We start from the raw sequence: 21,604 nt of genomic DNA on the forward strand, positions 1-21,604 counted from the left end.
TAATTTGGAAACCGAAGATTATCTCATTGTGTCTGTGAAGTTCTGGGGTATTGATGAATTTAAATGTGCTTTGTGAAATAACATTAGTGGAACAGTTAAAATAATTCTGCATGAAGTTTCATTGCATGATTTCTTCTTTCTGGGAACAGTCTCTCTCTCTCTCTCTCTCTCTCTCTCTCTCTCTCTCTCTCTCTCTCTCTCTCTCATAAATTATGTTAATTTTTAGTATTTTCTGCAATCTCTTGTCAAGTATGCACATTTAATTAACCTAATAGGGTTATACTGTATGATGTTTTTCAGTTTGCCCAATGAGCCTCAAAACCATAATAGATGAAGTTTTTAAGGATTTTACATTTTATATGCATGTACATATGTGCACTATGTGCATGCAGTGCCCGAGGAGGCTAGAAGACTATGGTAGAGCCCCTGGAAATGGAGTTACAGACAGTTGTGAGCCGCCTTCTGGGTGCTTAGAATCAAATCCAGCTCTCCTACCTGCTGAGCTATTTCTCCAGCCCTCTGTTGTTCTAATTTAGATGTTAAACTTGATTTTTATAAAATAGCCTTAAGGTTAGCAACCAGTAAACATACTACTTATAGATGAGGTTGGGCTGAGGAATTTTCTATTTGAGGAGCTGAAGTTCCCTGAGATATGTTATATTTATCGTGTACTACAGAGCTCTGACCTTAAATGTATGTTAAGTATGATTTTTTTTTTTAAGTCTTCCATTCTTTCTATTTCCAACCTAGTCAAACACAGCACTCTTTGGTAATTATATATTTTATTTTCAATTGATGAAGATTTCATTGTGTGTATAATAAATGTATGTATATAATATACATATAGTATACTGATGATATATTACAATATAGCATATATGTGTGTAAAATATATGTATAAAATGTTATATAGGCTAACCTCATGTCTTCATGTAACTCTTGTGTATAACATTTGAAAATGGCCCCTTTTAAAAATCAATATTGTTTATCAGAATGAATGTTCAGAGATTGAAAAAGCTTGTAATGTTCCACTGTTCTTAATGTACCAAGAAGCCTGAAATTTTATGAAAATGGGGATGAGAAGGGGCTGTAGACTGTGTGGCAGGGTTCTGGAAGCTTCCATGCCTTTGCTGTTTAGCTCTTCCTTTCAGCAGACAGTTGTTTGTTTGCTTGCTTGCTTTTTGATGTTTTGCTTTGTTATTTTGTTGTTGTTGTTTTGACCCTCAAAATGACCCCATTGTGCTAAAGATGAAAGGGTGGATGGTGATTGTCTTAGTCAGGGTTTCTATTCCTGCACAAACATCATGACCAAGAAGCAAGTTGGGGAGGAAAGGGTTTATTCGGCTTACACTTCCACACTGCTGTTCATCACCAAGGAAGTCAGGACTGGAACTCAAGCAGGTCAGGAAGCAGGAGCTGATGCAGAGGCCATGGAGGAATGTTCTTAACTGGCTTGCTTCCTCTGGCTTGCTCAGCCTGCTCTCTTATAGAACCCAAGACTACCAGCCCAGGGATGGCACCACCCACAAGGGACCTTCCCCCTTGATCACTAATTGAGAAAATGCCTTACAGCTGGATCTGGTGGAGCCATTTCCCCAACTGAAGCTCCTTTCTCTGTGATACCTCCAGCCTGTGTTGAGTTGACACAGAACCAGCCGGTCCAGTGACATGGGCGGCTAGTGAAGAGTTGGGGGAGGGAGTCTCTGCCTGAAGCTTAAGGCAGAAAGAACCCAGGCGGCCTGGCTTCTTCTAAAAAGCCAACCCCTGGCTGTTTGTCCATATTTTATGTGTCTGTGACTCTTAAAGCGTAGTGTTCTTGATGCTGTGAAGCAGAAGCGTTTCAGAGTTCAAACACGGGCACGTGCCTTGAGAGAGATCTGGGTGTCCAACTCTGAACTGAGAATTGAGCCTGTGCTTTTACACCCGCCCTCTGCGCCACCTGCGGGGATGTCTGGAAAACACTCCCATACACACCTCTGTTTTGACTGTGACCTGTCTCCCACTCATGGCAGGAGCTCTCTGATGATGATGCCCTGTAGGAGCTGCAGAGTTGGGGACCACTTAACGCTTGAGATGCTCAGATGTTCACAGTGTATTCCGCTGTTGAACCAAGGCGGAGGGAGGGAAGCCCTGTGCAGAAAGTTCGCTCGGAGTGAGCACACCCTCACTTTGTAGCATAGAGGGTGACACAGCTAGGCGTCCCATGTCTTTCTTTAACCACTGCCTGCCTCCTGGTGACAAACAGTGTGGGTGTGTCCCAAGAGTCTTCCTACTGTGTGCTATGCAGACCTGAGTCTTAACCAGAGTCCCTCCCTTTATGTCCTCACTGAGACTCCCTTCTGTAGCATCCCAGCGACTTGTTCCTCTTCCAAATAAATGAGAGGTCCTTCACCATTTCCACTAGGAATTTCCAGTTCTCTTCTCTGGTCTTACTCATTTTTACTACCATTTTTATCTTTTAGGGTGTGTCTTCCCCACTGGACTGTGAACCTCCTAAGAAGGCCTGTTGCTTTTTTTTTTTTTTTTTTTAAGGAGGCAGTAGAATCTAGGACCTTGTGAGCCTCCCACACACATACTTGACTACCGAGCTCTATCTCTAGACGATTGCTTTTGAGATGAGTTTCCATGGGTAGCCTAGGATGGCCTTGAATTCAGTGATGCTCGCTTCGACCGGACCCGCGCTGGAATTGTAGGCATGTGCACCTCTGTGGCCATGGGTGATACACTTTTACCCTGGACATACAAGGGGATGAGTGGGTGTTCAGCAGAAAACTGTAAAGATTGGACATAGGCCACTGTCATAGTTAATGTGCTTTCTGATATGTTGGATATACCTACCAGGGGACGTGAGAGCATGATGTGCCAAAGAACATTTGTTGTTAATAAAGATGCTCTCACTATATTGCCCAGGCAGTTCTGAACTTGAACTCATAAGTTCAAGCCGTCGTTCTGACTCCTGCATAGCTGGCCTAGACGAAAAAAGAGAAAATTTTATTGTTTTTATTTATTTATTTTGGGTTTTCGAGGCAAGATTTCTCTGGGTAGCCCTGGCTGTCCTGAAGTCCAGCTTAGACAAGGCTGGCCTGCCACTCTCAGGGATCTACCTGACTCTGCCTCCAGACTGCTGGGATTGAAGATGTGTGGTACTACTCCTGGCTAAGAAAAAAACCTTTAAATATGACACTTACTACTAAGAAGATCTCATTAATGGAAAAAGTATAAGGAGAAAAGTTGGATACAAATTTCATAGCACAGTGATAGAAATAGAATTCCAAAGCTGTGTATCAGAATAAGTCAATTTGATTATTGGGGTTCAATGCTTTAAGTACTAGGCCATCAAAGTTCTACCAGGATTATTTAACCAATATTGAGGCATAGGGTTTTTTTTTAAAAAATTTAAATTCATTTACTTATTTTTCCCTTTGCGTGTATATGTTCCTGTGGAGGCCACAGGCTAACGTGTTTGTTCTTCAATCACTTTTCGCCTTACGTTTTCTGAAGTAGGGAAGACCCACTGAACCAGGAGCTAGCCTGGCTGCTCTGCAGACCTTAAGGATCCTTCTGTCTCCGCTCCCCCAGGGTTGAGAGTACAGGTATTCACTGTTACACTTGCCTTTTCACAGGGGTGCCAGGGGCTCGAACTCAGGTCTTCATGCTTGTGCAGCAGACACTTTACCGGCCAAGGCAGCTCTCTCTCCTGAGAAGCTCTGAGGATTTCCACGTGAAGGTGATAGAGACGAAAGCTCTGTGGGCAGTTAGAGCAGTCATTTGAGGAGCTGACAGTTTAACTCTGAGGCTAGAGGCAGATAGTTATGGTGTCAGCAAAGCCGATTCTTCTTCACTAGAGCGTTCCTCTTGGACTGGCAAGATGACTCAGCAGCTAAAGGTGCTTGCCACCAAGCCCGATGATCTGAGTTCAATCCCTGGCTCCCTATGGCAGAAGGAGAAAACCAACTGCTGCAAGTTGCCCTTTCATCTTCATCCATGCATGCAATGCACACATATGCACAAACACACTGCACACTCACAAATACCACATACACAGTACAGTTTTAAAAATAAGCATAATTCTTTATTCAGCATATGGATACTTAGCCATTTCTGGATTTTATTTGCAGATTTAATCAACACAAATGCTTACTACCATATACCAAGAAATATTCCATGGAATTGACCAACCATAATGTTTTAAGTTCTGATAGTAACCTGGATGAAAATGCCATCCTTACCTCCCCTGTCCAGCTGACCAAAGTATGGCATGGACGTCTTGGGACGGGAAGTTGGTGGTTGCAGAACTGTGGGTCTCCATTATTGTGCTATTCTGTCAAGTTTCCAGAGTCTAGGACATTACAGATGTTTTGCTTCTGCAGCTGTTAGTATAGTTGTCTACAACTGGAATAGGAAGTACCATAGAAGCCTATGTTGAATGTATAAACAAAGCAACTTCAAAATACTAGGTATTTGCTTAAATAAATCACGGCAGAAAGGCATCCAGACTGTGTGGTTAGGCATCTGTCTCAGCTCCTGGGCTGATCCTTATGATGTCAAGTGCGAGATGGGGGTTAGACTGGGGACGACTTTGCAATGAATAAAAGTTAATAAAACGTATAGTGCCAAGATATAACGGTGTGTAACCGTTAATAAACATGATAATTTATCTGGCTTGTCACCTGAAGACATGAACTTAGTACATACATAGAAGATGAAGTGCCCCTGGATCTGGGGCCTGAAGCCTGTCTTCTGTGGGCTTCCTCAACTGTGGCTATTTATCACCAGACGGTCTGACGGGAGAAGGAAGTATTTTGCTCCATGCTTGACTCTTGTTACAATTCATTTTCTAAGAAGGGAAAGAACATTCTGTTAACTACTTGGGGGTGGGGGGGTGGGGGTATGGGGGGGCATTGGAGACGTGAGGAACAGCCCTCTGTTTTGAAAAGGAGAGCCAGTGGGATTTATCGCCGAGTTCTGTTTTATGGAATCTTCTCCTTTAAGTCTGTCCTCAAACCTCACCCTTCAGCAAGGACCGCCCTGACTTGTTTAAAATCCATCAAGACCCACCCACCTCTCTTCCCACCTCTTCTCTTCTACTTTTGTCAAACCTTTCTTATACCCATTGAACTTCTACTCTCTGATCTGCCTCATTGTTAAGAAGTTTCTTGTCAAATAACGTAAGCCTGAGGGAGCATTTAATAGGTGATTGATACTTAGCCTATTTATCGAGTATATCCGTGTTTGCGGTCCATTACTGTGTACACAGAAAGGTGTGTGTTGTACAGGATTGAGTGTATTCAAGGTGTTTGCTCTCTTGAACAGGCTCTACTTTCTTTTGGAGAGTTGTTGTGGTGACATGGAACCTCAGACATTGGTAGGCGGCGAATAGGATTGCTTCTTTCTGGAACTCTACCTGTCTCTAGCACACAGAGCAAGGTCACAGTCACTGATATGTCTGAGGGGGGACTTTGCTCTCAATTTAAGACAGCCATATAATTTGAATTGCAGTCTTGGCTGTTACTCATTTGCCATGTAACACTTTGATGACTTTTAAGCAAAGCCATGCAGAAGACTAAAGAGCACCCATCAGAACTCCTCTGTGTGTGATAACTCTACTGCTAGTTTCTCTGGTTGCTGTTTGCTTGCTTTTGTTACCCAAAAAGTATGGTTAAAAGGATGAGGAAGTTTGAGGGGCCAGCATCACCAAGCTTTCCCCAAGGGAAGCCACATATCTAAACTGCTATTCTTTGACTCAGAGCCTTCGTTATAAAGTAAATGTTTTGAATTAGAGGATTATTACATTTTCCGTTCAGTTACAAGTCTGGCCCCAAGCTATGAACTAAGAGGTCCTTTAAATTGCTTCACAGACTGTTCTGTGTGGAATGGGGTGAGTTGTGGGACACTTTTCCTGCCTACCCCTTTGGTTCCTGATGTTTTCTTCAGTTTTTCCACGTGTATCTCTTTCCTCTGGGATTGTATTTTTCTAATTAGTGCCTTGATTTCCCATTGGTGACATTGAGCTAAAGAGTAATCCAAGTAATGCTTATTTAAAACTACTACCCAGTAAAGCTGGGATGGAATTGTTAGAACCAGGCCGTTAGGTAATTACTGCATCTAAAAGAGATTAAAGTAATTCCTGTAATGTATCTAATTTCTCCTTTGGAGTGAGGAAGTTAAAGGGTTTTGTTTGTTTTTTTAAGAGTTGTGTCAGCTAGATGCAAATGAGATCACACTTCCCAAGACCCGATGCTGAGTGCAGTAACTAGCTGAGGGTGAGAAGACAGGGCACCCTCATTTGCATAAAAATGCTACGAAGCCATCTCTCAAAGCTCCCCGGGGGATTCTGTTCTAAAGCTCTGCTGCTCATGAAAGTTCCCTTGGTGTAGGAGGCAGAGCCTGGGGGCGTGGCTGGGAAACAAAGATCGGTTCCTTTCCCCTGTATCAGTTCACATCCCTAACACCCAGAGTGGGATTACACTCAGATTTACTGGCTCCTGTTTAAAAGGGGGAAAAAAAAAATCTGGACGTATACAGTAGCCTCGTGAAAACAGGGCACACATTTCTTTCGTCATGATGTGACTTCTAGAAAGCAAAATCTGCTATTTGTCTGTTTGTGGACTCCAGACAGGAGAAACTTCAGATGTATGAGGCGGAAATGAAATGAATGGGCACCCAGGCAGAGCGCTTGACGCAGCGCTCATGCAAATGAGGATCGTGATTGGCTCTCTCTTTCCGCCTGTTGTCGCAGGCTGCTCCCAGCCTTTCAGATTAGGTTTCAGTGGGAGTTTTTCTGGTTCAAGGATTGCTAATGGTTTGTAACCACCTGACTATAAACTTGACCTCAGAGTTACAGCAGCTTTGGCAGTCAGATGTCGAAGAACTGCCACCTGAGGAAGAAAGGTGCTCTCTGGAGTAGTGGGGCGCAGTTTGCCACCGACCCAGGGGACCCAGCTTTTGTTTAGAAGTGACTTCTAATTCTGAGCCTATGTAGGTGCTGCAGAGAGGAAATGGTGGTCTTCATAAATGCAAAGATTAAATCTTTCTTTAAACTTTTTAAGAAAAAAAGTAAGTAGTTCTGGGATGTGTGTGTGTGTGTGTGTGTGTGTGTGTGTGTGTGTGTGTGTGTGTCTGCTGAAATCACAGTGAAAGAGCTCAATAGCCTTAAATTAATCTCTATAGTATACCAGGTCATTGAATCACCTCGGGCAGTACTATTTTCCCTTGGTCTGTCTTATTTATTTGTTTGGGGTTTTACATGTCTTTATTAATTTTTTTTTTTTATACTTCCTAAATAAGTCCTTTAAGGAAGGGGAAAGTCTTTGTGTTGACTCTGCCTTGATATACCACTGCGTGATTTCTGAGTGTTCGGCTGGATGAGCGGATGAGGTTCGAGCCATTGTGTACTGGGTCACATAGTTCTGCTGGGGACGATCCTCTAAAGCCCCCTGGTATTCTGTGTTATGGATTTCAGAACTGTCTAGACGGATGACTGTCATAAAGCAGTGAGCTTTTGTGTTGTGGCTTCGTTGTGTACTTCTTGTCAGTTTAAATTACGTTAATCTAGGTGCTTCTTCATGCCCGTGAAAATGTAATTTTACAGTGACATGGATTTATTTTTTTCTATTAGCTTATTTCCGTGTGGCTTTGTGTTGTCCTTTTATCTGGATAAATGTGCAGGGAGGGTCTCGGAGACTACAACAAAGAACAACACTCTGGTTCACATTCCGCATCTCTCTAGCTCGAAGCCTGTCTGTGGATGGACTGATACAAATCTGCCCTGGCAGGAGGCAGGTACAGCGGGAAGAGACAGCAGCTCTTTCAGAGGAGCCAGTTAGTAGCTGTGCCCTGGGGCTGATGGTACAATTACGGGGGCCTCAGACACCATCACTTAGATTTGATTTGTAATGAGCAAAGAGGGAAATTTCCCTTTTTCCATCCAAGGCAATTAAAACTCTAATAAATAGACATTAGTGAAAAAAACATTGTCGTGAATTCTGTGTGTACTTCAGGGGACCTCTGGCCGCGTGGAGCTACGTTACTCTCTGAACCAGACAGCAGAGTAAAGACCATGCTTTGGGAGTTTCTGTATCAAGGCTGGTGGTGGTATGAACCTTGCAGAATTCTTGTTCAACATGTAAAATAGCAGGGGCCTGGTTTATAGACCAATCTTTGTCAAACATTATAAGCAGAAAACAGCATTTCTGTTTATAACTTTATGTCTGGTTCTCAATGTTGATTACCATTTAGCAACTTATGGAGAAGGTAGCTCTCGTCTTTTCAGATCCATAAGCCTTTAACATGCGGTAACTGCAGGAAAAATTGTCAGAAGGGTGGGTTTTAGGTGTATGGGGGGCCAGTCAAAAAGAAGGCACTACTCTTCCATGGAAATAGTTCTGGGGGCTCCTTAAGAATTCATTGTCTGGGCCACAGCCTTGCTTTATTTATTGTTATCTTATGAACAACCTTAGTCTACTTGGGTTCTATAGTAGTAGTCTTAATTACTGCATTATAGGGTGTGTTTAGTTAATTTTAAGTATGTTCAAACAGAGTCATTAGTTCACTTACTTTTATTTTCATGTTCTTTTGAGATGGCGTTTCATCATCGAGTTCCCAGGTCTACACTCTGCCGTGCTGGGCAGCTGTCTGTTACAGAGCACAGTCAGGGTAGACCTACCTCTGACTCATGATCATAGATAGCATTTCCGGGCTCTCCATGAGTTAGGTTTGCCACCCAGGTCCATGCCCAGTTCAAAGGCTTGCTTTTCCTTACATCTAGTCTCTCCTGTGCGTAAGCGTGTGGCAGACATATAGAAAGTATTGGAGCATTGCTGATGAATGTGTGTGGATGCTGCCAGCTTCCGGAAATCCACTCATACTCTAGGATGTCAGTGTTGATGGGAAATACATACCAAAGACATCCCAAGCCCCAGTGGAGTGTAAGAAAATTATCTCAGAAATTCATCTTAGGCTCAGTGTCTCTGCGAGTTTCTGCCCCAGCAAGGTTTTGGACTGTTTTTCGTTGAAAAATGTCAAGTAAATTGGTTTGTGTTAAAGTCGACTGCATTAAACATTTTAAAAACATTTAATACAAAAGTATCCCATGAAAGCATAAATGAGAGAACTGTATAGCACAGATGGCTATACAGAACATACTAGGTTTTAAAGTTTTTATTTACACTTGTAGCAGTGGTGGTTTTGTTTGTTTGTTTATTTGTTTTTAGTTATTCGAAAGAGAAATATTTGGTTCCAACCTCGTGGTGGGGGAGTTTGTTTTCTTCTTGTACAGTTGGTAAATGTGAGTTTGTCGTGTGTGGATAAAGAGGAACGAGAGGTCTCCGTCAAGTTTGTCCCTCATTCTTCTAAAACAGAAACAGGAAGAGGAGCTATGATTTTTGGGACGCGGGAAGCTGAGCAAACATGCTATGAACGTGTTGTGTGGTGGTTGGACCGTTTTCGATTTTTCTCTACAGATAGATGTAGCTCAGTGGATAAACGGACCCCTGAGGCCTGAGATGGAGTCTCTCGAGAGGTTGCTCCTTTGTTCTTGGCAGATTCTTGCCCAGTGGTGTGTTAAACACCACAGCCTTATCTTCCTCTTGTTGTTTTTGAAACAGGGTCTCACTCAGTGTCTTCCAGGCTGACCTGGAACCCAGTATGTAACTCAGGCTGGTGTCAAACTTTTAGCAACCCTCGTGTCCCAGCCTCGCAATGGTGGGGATTAAAGGCATGAGCCGCCATGCTTGGCGACTGAGACCTTACCTTACTGTCATAGATTCAGAGTCAACAACTGACATGTGAATCTGTTCCTTTTCTCTGTAGCGGTTTCCAACTTGGACGAGGAGAGTCGATGGACTGTCCACTACACGGCACCGTGGCATCAGCAGGAGAATGTGTTCCTTCCCACCACAAGACCCCCCTGTGTTGAGGACCTGCACCGCCAAGCCAAGCTCAACCTCAAATCAGTGCTAAGGGGTAAGACAGCCTTCTCTCTGGATGGCTGGACTGGGATGGCTAATGGGTAGGAACGGATAGCATCAGTTTAATCGCTGTAAAAGAGGAGGTGTGGACACTGAATGTCTCCATAAATACAGCTTTACGTATGCCAAGAAGCTTCCGCTCCTTGTAAGACCCTGCCTTTTAAACTGGCTTGCACATCTGCCTTCAAAGAACCCAGTGACGCTTAGAATCCCCTCTGCGTGTTCCAACCACCAGTATTAATCCAATCCAAATAAACTTGTGCTGACATGGGATCTTGCCGCTGCCTTTTAAAGCTGTTGTAGGTATTGAAAGCAAATTTGCTCAAGCTGGTGCTTTTAAACGGTTTGTTCAGTTTGGTCACTGTTAGAAGGCGGGGCAGGGGGTGCTTCTATATGTAAACTTTGACTTGATGCTAATTAAGGCATCAGAATTGGATAATGCCCTGCAGGGCTTCTTCTGTTGGCAGTGGCTGCTGGGACATACTAGAGGCATGCGTTTCTTTCTTCTTCTTCTTTTTTTTTTTTTTTAAAGATTTATTTATTATATGTAAGTGCACTGTAGCTGTTTTCAGACACACCAGAAGAGGGCATCAGATCTCATTATGGATGATTGTGAGCCACCATGTGGTTGCTGGGATTTGAACTCAGGACTTCAGAAGAGCAGTCAGTGCTCTTAACCGCTGAGCCATCTCTCCAGCCCAAGGCATGCATTTCTACAGAGATTATACGACTCTAACAAACTGTTGATGTTGAAATCAGCAAATGAGTAGTGAAAGGTTTTCATCTTTGCAGAGACAATAAAGTGGGAGGCCGGGGGATTCTTCTGAAGGACAAGGTTCACTTGGAAAGACTTGGAGAGACTTTGTAATAAAACAGCACACCAAAGTACTTACCCTACAGTGCACCATTCCTATCAGAACTCTCTTGTTTGTCATGTGACATTTGGGACATAAATGTATCGAAGAAGTATTTGTGGTTAACTTGAAATTTAATGAATCTGAGCACCAGATTTCTTTCTTTCTTTCTTTCTTTCTTTCTTTCTTTCTTTCTTTCTTTCTTTCTTTCTTTCTTTCTTTCTTTCTTTCTTTTTTTGGTTTTTTTCGAGACAGGGTTTCTCTGTNTAGCCCTGGCTGTCCTGGAACTCACTNTGTAGACCAGGCTGGCCTCGAACTCNGAAATCTGCCTGCCTCTNCCTCCNGAGTGCTGGGATTAAAGGCGTGCACCACCACGCCTGGCTCCTAAATTGTTTTTGTTTTTTTTTTTTTTAATTTATTTAATCAGAGTGCTTTTACCACAGCAACAGAAATGAGACTAAAACAGAAACATCCCTGACCTTGACTGGGTGACAAACTTTCACGCTGAGTTTCTAGCCTACTCAAAATATGTTTGAATTTCTCTTTGTATTCTCCTTTGACCCATGCGTTATTTAGAAGCAAAGTTCCCAAATATTTGGGAATTTTCCAGGGATCTCTATTATTAGCTTCTAATTTAATTCCATTGTGGTGAGAAAACATTTTTTTTATTATTACTTAAATCTTTTTAAATTTACTGAGACTTGCCTTATGGAAAGATTATGGCCTATTTTGGTAACTGTTCTCTGGGATTCTCAAAACTGTGTATGTTTCCGCTCCTGTTGGACAAAATAGTCCATGAGATCATGGGGGTCAAGGCGATGCTGTGGCTCAAGTCTTCCAGAGCCTAACTTATTTTTGATATATGTAATTAAGGAATATCGACACAGCCAATTATTATGATTGCTATATTTGTATTTGTAGTTCCAGCCTCTTAATTTTTTGTAGTTTCTGCCTCATATATTTTGAAGTTCTGTTATTAAGTGTAATTACTTTTAAAGTTGTGAAGAACTGAGGCTGGGGTGTGGCCCGGTAGGTAGAGTGCTTGCCTTGCATGCACAAACCCAGGGGTTTGATAGCCAGCAGACAGGATGGCATGGTGACTGCCTGTGACCCCAGCACTGAAGTTCAGAGTCACCCACATACTGAGTTTGAAGCCAGCCTGGGCTATAAGACCCTGCCTCAAAAACAAGCCACAAAATACTAGAGAACTGACCGTCCTTCTTGAAATATTTCTTGTTTTCTGTTTTTCTAGACAGGGTTTACACTGAACTCATGGAGATCTGCCTACCCAGAGTGCTAGGATTAAAGGTACCCAATCTTTAAAAAAAAATAAGAGTTTTTATTTTTCATTTCTGTTATCTACATGTGTGCATCAATGTGTGTGCATCTACATGTGTGTATCTATGTGTATACATCTAATTGTGTGTATGTGTACATGCCTGTGAATGCAGGTGCTCAAGGAGGCCACAAGAGGGCGCCAGATCTCCTGGGGCTAGAGTTATAGGCAGCTATAAGCTGCCCAGTTTGATTTCTGGACACAAAATTGGATCCTTCATAAGAGCAGCAAGCACTCTTTAGCACTGTACCATCTCTCCAGACCACATACATACACAATACAGACAGACAGACAGACATCTTATCACTGTTCCCCTCCCCATTTTGCATACAAGAATCTTCGTACAATATGAACTCCCTTCCCCTCCTGACCTTTTGGCTTTTATTGTTATACTTCTTACATATGCATGCTTCAAACCGCACAATACAACATAACATTTTGATTTAAGCAGTCAATTATCTTTGAAAAAGATATAAACTGTTGCTTAAATCCCGTGGTTTTTTAGGGGGAGGGGTGGTTTGTCCTTGTTCCTTTGGGCAGAGCCACAGCTGCATCTGGCAGCCTCTTGCTCTGTCTGGGGGACCTGAACAATTTCCTGCAGTGCAATTCTGCTGCTGGAAAACTCTTCCAAGTTCTGTTTGAAAGGCCTTTATTAGACGTAGACTTTCAGTCTTTTTTTTTTTTTTTTTTTTTTTTTTTTTTTTTCACACTTAATTTCTCTGTATAGCCCTGGCTGTCCTGGAACTCACTTTGTAGACCAGGCTGGCCTCGAACTCGGAAATCTGCCTGCCTCTGCCTCCCGAGTGCAGAGCACCAGATTTCTATTACCCAGTTGTAGGAAATTTGAATCTTGAAGAGTTCTGTCATTGATCCAAGGAGAAAGCAGTTGAGAAACCTCTGGCTTTATAAGAATTACTTAAGTATCAGTCATTTGCTAAGGGATTTGTTTGTTAATGTTTTAGCACAATGATACCAATGCATGCCTATTAAATGTTCTCAACCTATAGGTCACAACCATCAGTAAATACATACTTTCAATGTTCTCAGGTCAGAACCCCCAACCATAACTTTATTTTCATTGCTACTTTATAACGATAATTTTGCTACTAAGCCCTGTCTCAGTTCCTAAGACCATCCGAAATGTGTATTTTTCTGCAGTCATGATGCACAGGTTGAGAACCGCTGTGTTATTACAATGCTGAGAACTAGTTTCATCTCACTGAGTGTCTTATTTCATTTAATCTTCATAGTTATTCTAATGTTCACCGTGCACCTAGATGAAGCAATAATTCACAAAGGTAAACCTGTCTCCCAACTCAAAGTTGGTTGTAACAGCCAGGACTTAAACTTGGATCCCCTTAGGCTGTGGAACTCACCACTCTATTAAACTGACTTTAATAACAGTTTATTGGGAGTCTATTGTTCTGAAACAAGTGTAGAATATGAAGGCAAAATCCTGACTATCCTGGAATTTGTACTCTGTCGTACAAATCACACCACAAAAACACTCAAGAGATGTGCCCAAAACTACTCTTTGGGAATGAAAAAAAAAAAAAAAAAAAAAAATTTTTGCTCAGAGACTGGCAGACAAGCAGTAGATTTGTCATAAAATTATTGCTGTTTTTTTCTTCCTTGAATTATTTTTTATGTCTATGTGATAGATCATCTGACTATCTATCTATCTATCTGTCGTCTGTCTATGTATATATATGTACCATGGCAAATGTGTGTTGGTCAAAGGGCAACCTGCTAGCGTATAGAAGCAATTCTTCCCTTTCCCCATATGGGTCCTGGGGATCAAACTCAGATCCTTAGGTTTAATGGCAAGCCCCTTTCCCTGCCAAACCATCTTGCCCACTTTCTTTTCCCCTTAATTTTCCTAATGCATTGCTTTTCTCATGTGTCTTAGAATATCTTATTTTGGACTCTAAAACTTAGGATACTATCAGGTTCTTTTTTTCATTAAGCCAGAATAACTTACATGTTCAATGACTACAAGCTTAAATGAGAACAGTGTCAGTTTTGCTCATTTGCATGGCCTTGGAGTTATACTTTGATCTTAATCACCTTCATTCTACTGATTGCTTAGTGTACTTAAATCCAACCTTAGTGGAGACTCCTTCAGGCCCCAGTGGTTCATCTTTAGTCAGTTTCAGCAAGCAGCATCTCTACTTTATATAGCTTACCTTCCTCCGCCAGATAATTAATGAGACCGTGGCAGGACTCCCAGGACAAATCCTTTAGGCAGTGCTTTGCCGGGATTGCTCTGCCCAGCTCCTGAGCAGCCGAGCACTGCATGGGCTGGCTTGCAGAGAGTTTGGCCGCCATGGTATGCCTGAGTCTGAATATTCAGGCCCGCCAGCTTTTTGATTACTCTCCAGGAAACTATGCCTCACTCTCAAGTTCATGTATTTTCAAGCCCCACGTCAGGGCTTTCCTTCACTTAGAGAACTGAGCATCTGTCAATGGGTTTTTCAGTGCCACACAGGAGATAACCATCACCCCAAGTGTTGCCAAAACTTGAAATTTTTTTTTTTTTTAAAGATTTATTTATTTATTATATGTAAGTACACTGTAGCTGTCTTCAGACACTCCAGAAGAGGGCGTCAGATCTCGTTACGGATGGTTATGAGCCATCATGTGGTTGCTGGGATTTGAACTCTGGACCTTTGGAAGAGCAGTCGGGTGCTCTTACACACTGAGCCATCTCACCAGCCCAAAACTTGAAATTTTTATTTTGAAAAGATAATTCCAGTTAGTTGTTTGGTTTTTTGTTTGTTTGCTTGCTTGCTTTTCTTTTTTCCCCTTCCCTTTCTCCATCTTGCTCTAGATCCCTGTTCCTCATTACGGATGGTTGTGAGCTGCCTTGTGGTTGCTGGGATTTGAACTCATGACCTCTGGAAGAGCAGTCAGTGCTCTTAACCACTGAGCCATCTCACCAGCCCTGTTTTTTTTTTTTTTTTTTTAAAAGCCCACAACAGTTTTTCATAAGAGAGATGTTCTATTCACAAAATTTATAACCTTGGAAAATTCTTGGACTACATCTTTTAAAGTCTGGATTTTAAGCTTTTTTTTTTTTTTTTTCTGAGGTTTTAAGTATGGCTTTGTGAACCATCGCTGAATAGGACGAAATGATAACGAGCAACTCAGTTCTTTTCTGTATTTACTTTTGATCACTTTTGACCCACTCAGAATCTTGTGTCCCTCTTCCCCCACATCATCTTAGCAAACTGAGAGAAACAAAAGGAGGGTGTCCATTGTCTCCACACCAGTGAAGGTTCAGAGTAGCGGGGAAACACTAGTGAGGGTATCAGAGCGTGGGCACACAGTATGGACACCCTGGGTATCTCCACTTATGCCATCTGTGGAAATGAAGACATCAGAGCGTGGGCACATAGTATGGACACACTGAATATCTCCGTGTATGTATATTTTGGAAACTTGGCCTTGTATGAGCTATCAGTTTAAGTTAATTCTACCAGAACATTTTTTTTTCCTTGCTCAGAAATATAGAAAAGTATAATTCTCTGTAGTGTGCAATCTATTTCGTTCTCCCTCTAACATCTCTGCGACCTTGTCTTTAATTTTAAAGACGTTCTGACATTTCATTTTTGCTAAACATGTATGTGAGTGCTGACTTGTTATCACTCAAGTACTCTTGTGAATTATTTTCTCCCTTTCTGGGCTTGCCTAGTTTTAGGGATTACAAAGTACATATGGCAATGGTACAGTGAGTCCTAATGAACACCCAAAATGTACTTCTTAAAGGAACCTGGAAGTGCTCAGTGGTCAGTCCTGTGACTGAGGAAGGCTCACATTTATGAGAAACTGTGCTATGCAGAAGTTAGGTTTAAGCTAATGTCCAGAGGCAGGTGATTGAGACACTTGATTGCTCTTTGAGCAGCAGTTTGGTTTGGTACTTACTGGGTTGGTACTTACTGGGTTTGGTACTTACCGGTTTGGTACTTACTGGGTTGGTACTTACTGGGTTTGGTACTTACTGAGTTTGGTACTTACCGGTTTGGTACTTACTGGGTTGGTACTTACTGGGTTGGTACTTACTGGGTTTGGTACTTACTGGGTTTGGTACTTACCGGTTTGGTACTTACTGGGTTTGGTACTTACTGGGTTGGTACTTACTGGGTTGGTACTTACTGGGTTGGTACTTACTGGGTTGGTACTTACTGGGTTGGTACTTACTGGGTTTGGTACTTACTGGGTTTGGTACTTGCTGGGTTTGGTACTTATTGGTTTGCTGGCTTGTCTGTTCACTTCTTTATTTAGACAGCATCTGGTTTTGGAGATTTAGAGTGAACCGCTCTCCAGTTTAAGGGGCTCACTTTGATATCCTAACTATTCAGGCAGCTTTGTAGGTGGGGTGGAGCAGGTGCAGGTGCAGAGGGAATCTTGAAAAACGTACCAGGAGGCCTGTTCTCCAGTTCTCCATCAATCTCCTAGCTGGTCCTTCACTTCCACACTGCAGGGAGGCTGGTCTTTGGAGATGTCTAACATGGCGCATGGCACATCTGGATCCCCTGTGCAGTTTCAGTGCTCAAAATGTAGCAAAGATTATTTGTATCTATTGTGGGTCTCTAGACCTCTTTGTATCCCTTGTTAGTCTCTAGACCGCATTGTATCCATTGTCAGTCTCTAGACCACTTTGTATCCACTTGATGTAACAGAGTGGACACAGTTTTAGATCAAATGTTGGTTTTTTTTCCCTTGTTACCAGTGATTCAGGTTATGATTTCCTACCCTTGAAGTTATACCTTACCTAGACTTTAAAACAGTATTTTGATGTTTGTTTGGCTTGTTTCTTGGATTCCTCTTTTTTTTTATGATTTTCTTATTTTTATATGTATCAGTGTTTTGCCTACATGTATGTCTATGGATCACATGCAAGCTTGGTGCCTATGGAGGCCAAGATAGGGTGTTAAATTCCCTGGAGCTGGAGTTATGGTTGGATTTAAGTAATTATATGAGTACTGGGATTAGAACCATAGGACCATCTTTCCAGCCCCTTGTTGTTACAGAGAATAGAGAAGTTTGAAGATAGATTCTATTATCCATGAAGAATTCACTTAGCACTGTACTGAACTCCCAGAAGATTTTACCTCCTGTGTCGGTTTGAAGATAGATAGATAGATAGATAGATAGATAGATAGATAGATAGATAGATAGATAGACAGACGCATGCACGCACACACCCACATGCTTGGCCCAGGGAGTGGCACTATTAGGAGGTGTGGTCTTGTTGGAGGAAGTGTATCACTGTGGGAGTGGGCTTTGAGACCCTTCTCTTAGATTTCTGGAAGCCAGACTTCTCCTGACTGCCTGCAGATCAAGATGTAGAACTCTTAGCTGCTCCTCCAGCACCATGCCTACCTGGACACTGCCATGCTCCCTGTCATGATTATAATGGACTAAACCTCTGAACCTATAATCTAGCCCCAGTTAAATCATTGCCTTTATTTATTTATTTTTTTTAAAAGATTTATTTATTTATTATATGTATGTACACTGTAGCTGACTTCAGACACTCCAGAAGAGGGCATCAGATCTTGTTACGGATGGTTGTGAGCCACCATATGGTTGCTGGGATTTGAACTCAGGACCTTTGGAAGAGCAGTCGGTGCTCTTACCCGCTGAGCCATCTCACCAGCCCCAAATCGTTGCCTTTATAAGAGTTGCCTTGGTTATGGTGTCTCTTCCCAACCACAGAAACCCTAACTAAGACAACTCTGTAAGTACATGAACCTTTGTGACTTTACTGGAGACAGCTTTGATGAAAGATACCCTCTTGATAGCCACGTTTTATCTACACGGCCTTTAGCTTTCTAGAAAGAATCTCAATTGAGCCGGAAGAAGGAATTAGAAGCCAGGGATTGGCTCCAAGAGAGGGTCCTTGTTTGTTTCTCTACAGCTTTCAGACTTCATTTGACAATAATGAGCATATTAAAGACTGAAATAAAGGCATCATGTTCAAGTTTCCAAAAAGCTCAACTTGGGAGATATAAATACAGTTTCTCACAGTATGTTTAACAGACCGTTTAGTCACTGTATCTGTGTACACTGCTGCCTGAATTAGTTCACAGAGCATCTGCTGTTGGTATCAGGAATGTTCTTGTAGTCAAAGTTCCTTGCTGAGAAATGCATTTTAGCAGGTCAGCTTGCTCCTTGGCTCTAGATTCGGAAGTGCAAAGACAGGGAAGAGTATTCAATTTGGCCCATGCTCTTCTAACGGCAGAGATACATTCATTACATATGAAAGGACAGAGCTGGGGATCTATGATGCTATAAAGAGACTACTTGTCTCAGAAGCTTAGAGAGGAGTGTATGTTTAAAGTCCAGTGTAGGATAGCTTTCTGTGGACCAGGTTTCTGAGGAGATTCAGCCAAGTTTCTGAATCCAGTCTTTTCTCTGGATCTGATGCAACAGACTGACTGTTGCATCCATCTTCTTTGGGCACTTGGGTCTCTGAGACCTCACAAATATATCTTGTGTCTTGGGCAATAGATTCGTGTCCTGGAGACCCTGTAACAGGAATCTCAAAATACCTGCCCCTCATTGTGGAAGAGGTGTTTGTAGAAGGAGGGGTGCATTTGAATTTAGTGTAATGATACACAGGTATAAGTGAGTAAAACATGGTTCCTTTTCTGAAATGACAGCCATGGCTTAGTTGGTACGATCCTTGAACGCTTTGCTCCCATCATGCACTGAGGGAGGAGGAGGAAGAGGAGAGATGTAAGGTGACATTGACAGCTATTGTCATGTCGCTGTGGTTCATGTCCTCCCCATTTTCCAGCAGACTCTGAATAACACCTACAGTAGAGATCTGGTAGGTGCCCATCGCTCTGGTGCCATCTCAGCCCTCTCACATTCTGTAGACAGACAGACCAAAGCCCTGAGAAGGTGAGGGATGTCCACTCTGCGGGCCTAGTGTGATCTCAGTCCCCTGGGCATATCGAGGAGACTTGTATAGCTGCTGTCAACTTCACAGGGACAGGGCTCACCCTGGGAGGTCAATGTCCAAGGCAGGTTTGGTTTCTTGAGGCAGTTCATTGAGGAGATTCCGATGAGCTCATTGTTGCCCAAGGTAGCTTCACAGTTGTTCTGGAATCTTCTTTTTCACTCAACAGATTTCATTAGCATTCAAATGAGTGCAAGAGGGACAAAGAAGCACTGTGTGGTGTCAGGTGTGGCTGGCGCATCTTCATGCCACTTGGTGTTTGTTTCTGAGGTTATATTAGGCTCTAATACCTGGAAAGACTTAAAATACATAAAGAATATGTTACAAGGGAAAATTATAAAGGTTTGGAAATAATAGGTAAATGATTTATCACTTGCACTTGGTACTCTGCCTAGCCTCTGACTTCCTGAAGAACATTGAGATTAAAAAAAAAAAGAAGAAGACAGTATTGCTAGCTAAAGAAGAAACATGTTAAATTCTATGAGCAAGTAATTTATTTACAAATTGTTCAAAATCGTGTTCTGGGTGGTTTTGTTTTGTTTTGTTTTGTTTTGTTGAGATAGGGTCTTTACAGTCTAGCCTGGTTGTGAACTCACTATGCAGTTCAGACTAGTCTCAAAGTCATAGTGAACATCCTGCCTCGGCTTCCTGAGCACTGGGATTTGAAGCACGCACCACCATGCCTGGCTCCCATTTTTCTAGTTTAAACAAAAATGGGTATAAAATTGGGGCAGAGGTGGCCATAAAATATTAAGTGTCCCCCCCCCCCCAGAACAAAGGGATGAGAATCTGCTCTTCTATTTACCTCAGGCACAGGGACCACAATGGATTAAAGCCTCGCTCTGTTCAATACATACTCCAGAAACTGAGATGGAAGACTAAGGTTCTGATCTCAGAGTTGTTAGTCCACAGCAAGGCCATCCTGGGAATCTTATCTCACTGTTGTTCTTGGCTTCCGGAAAACAGCTTAGGGTTTCTCTCTCTGGTTTTTTTCTCCGAGCTCCAAAATTCTGATGGGCTTGACTCTGTAAGTGTGATAAATGTGCAGCTTATTGTCGCAGAGGCATACCAACTGCTGCGCCCAAGTTCTGACAAATTGTCTAAAAATCAAGTCCCTGTTCTCATAAATTTCTTTTCTAGGCCAAGTATTGCAAGTGAGTCACTGGGCTGAATACTGTAATAGAGCCAAGGATGAGTAACTTGTTTTCTTCCAGCAGCTTAAGCCAGGCGGAGAGATAAGACGGTAGGAATAACTGGTCCGATGTTGAGGGTGGCATTACCAAGCCTCACCCTACCCTTGGGCGTAGGCTTTGAAACATAAGCTTAATCATATCTCTGCTTCATTTGAAATTATTTTCTAGCTCCTGTTCAAACCTTTAATACCACAACCTGTGTGAAGTGACCCCAGCTGTCTGTGTCCCTGTACCAAATCACCCGTTCGCCCTCTTGTATTGTATGTCTTTACCTTATCATTTTTATGGGGAACTAGAATGCTAGTTTGCCCCACCCCCAACTGTGCCTTCCGATCCGATCTTTGCCCTTCTGATCCATGACCTCTCTTACCTGACCATTTTCCACTGCACCTCTTTGATAGTCCCATGGGTATCTAAATCTCCACAGAGCTCTTCCAGACTTCCCAGTGGCCCTTCTCTGCCCTTCCACACGTTCCTGCAGAACAGCAAACAAGTTTAAAACAGTAGAGTAATTGTGCTTCCACGTGCATTCACCCCCTAAACCAAGAGCTTTAGTAACAGGACTTTGTCCTGGGTATCCTCAGCCCACAGTCCAGCATATAAGACTAGAAATACTCTTCCATCTGCCTTGGTCATCTTCAACTTCAGGGAGCAGAGTCAGAGCCAACAACTGCAAGGTTGTGGTAGCAAGAGTGGGATGAAGGAGACTGGGGGCTGGATTTCAGTTAGCCCGGCAAGCATAAATTATTTTATATTTTTAAAGGGCTGCAGCCATAAAAGGTACAAGAGAGCAACTGTGGAAGGAGGAAGTCACGGGGTCGGGGTAGGGGGTGGGGGGATGGGGGATGGGGCGGCCATCCTGGTGCTCCTGGGCAGAAGAGTTATGAGTTACTTGGAAGCCATTGGTCACCTTTGAAAGAAGCAGTTGAAAGGCCGTGGATTTGGGACCGAGATACAGCTCCAGAGGTGTGACCTATGTCTTCCTAGGGAATTGGAGAATGGTGGTTTGTGGTGGAACCAGATACCGTGGGGTTCCCTTAAAAGAGAGGTGCTGGAGGCTTGGTAGAAATGTGGCTCCACTGTGTTAATTAGTCGTTTGGTGAGAAAGATGACTTCAGCTGCTCATCTGTGTTCAGTGCTTGTACGTTGAGTTAGGTTGAATTTTTTTTTTTTTTTTGGTTTTTCAAGACAGGGTTTCTCTATGTAGCCCTGGCTGTCCTGGAACTCACTCTGTGTAGACCAGGCTGGCCTCGAACTCAGAAATCCTCCTGCCTCTGCCTCCC

The 21,604-nt window shown here is 42.7% G+C and overlaps 1 protein-coding gene across 5 annotated transcripts in view; it reads left to right on the forward strand.

Moving 5' to 3' along the window:
* Positions 1-21,604, forward strand: part of Nhsl1 (NHS like 1) — a 138,567-nt gene that overhangs the window by 57,328 nt on the left and 59,635 nt on the right. For 4 of the 5 annotated variants that reach the window (XM_029532955.1, XM_021221247.1, XM_029532957.1 and 1 more), the window contains exon 2: positions 9,811-9,963. In XM_029532955.1, coding sequence (XP_029388815.1) covers positions 9,811-9,963 — 153 coding nt within the window. Of the gene's footprint in view, positions 1-6,871; positions 7,057-9,810; positions 9,964-21,604 lie in introns of those variants that run through there. The other variant, XM_021221248.1, reaches the window with a different exon arrangement.

Source organism: Mus pahari, chromosome 21, assembly GCF_900095145.1.
Source record: "Mus pahari chromosome 21, PAHARI_EIJ_v1.1, whole genome shotgun sequence".
Taxonomy (NCBI): domain Eukaryota; kingdom Metazoa; phylum Chordata; class Mammalia; order Rodentia; family Muridae; genus Mus; species Mus pahari.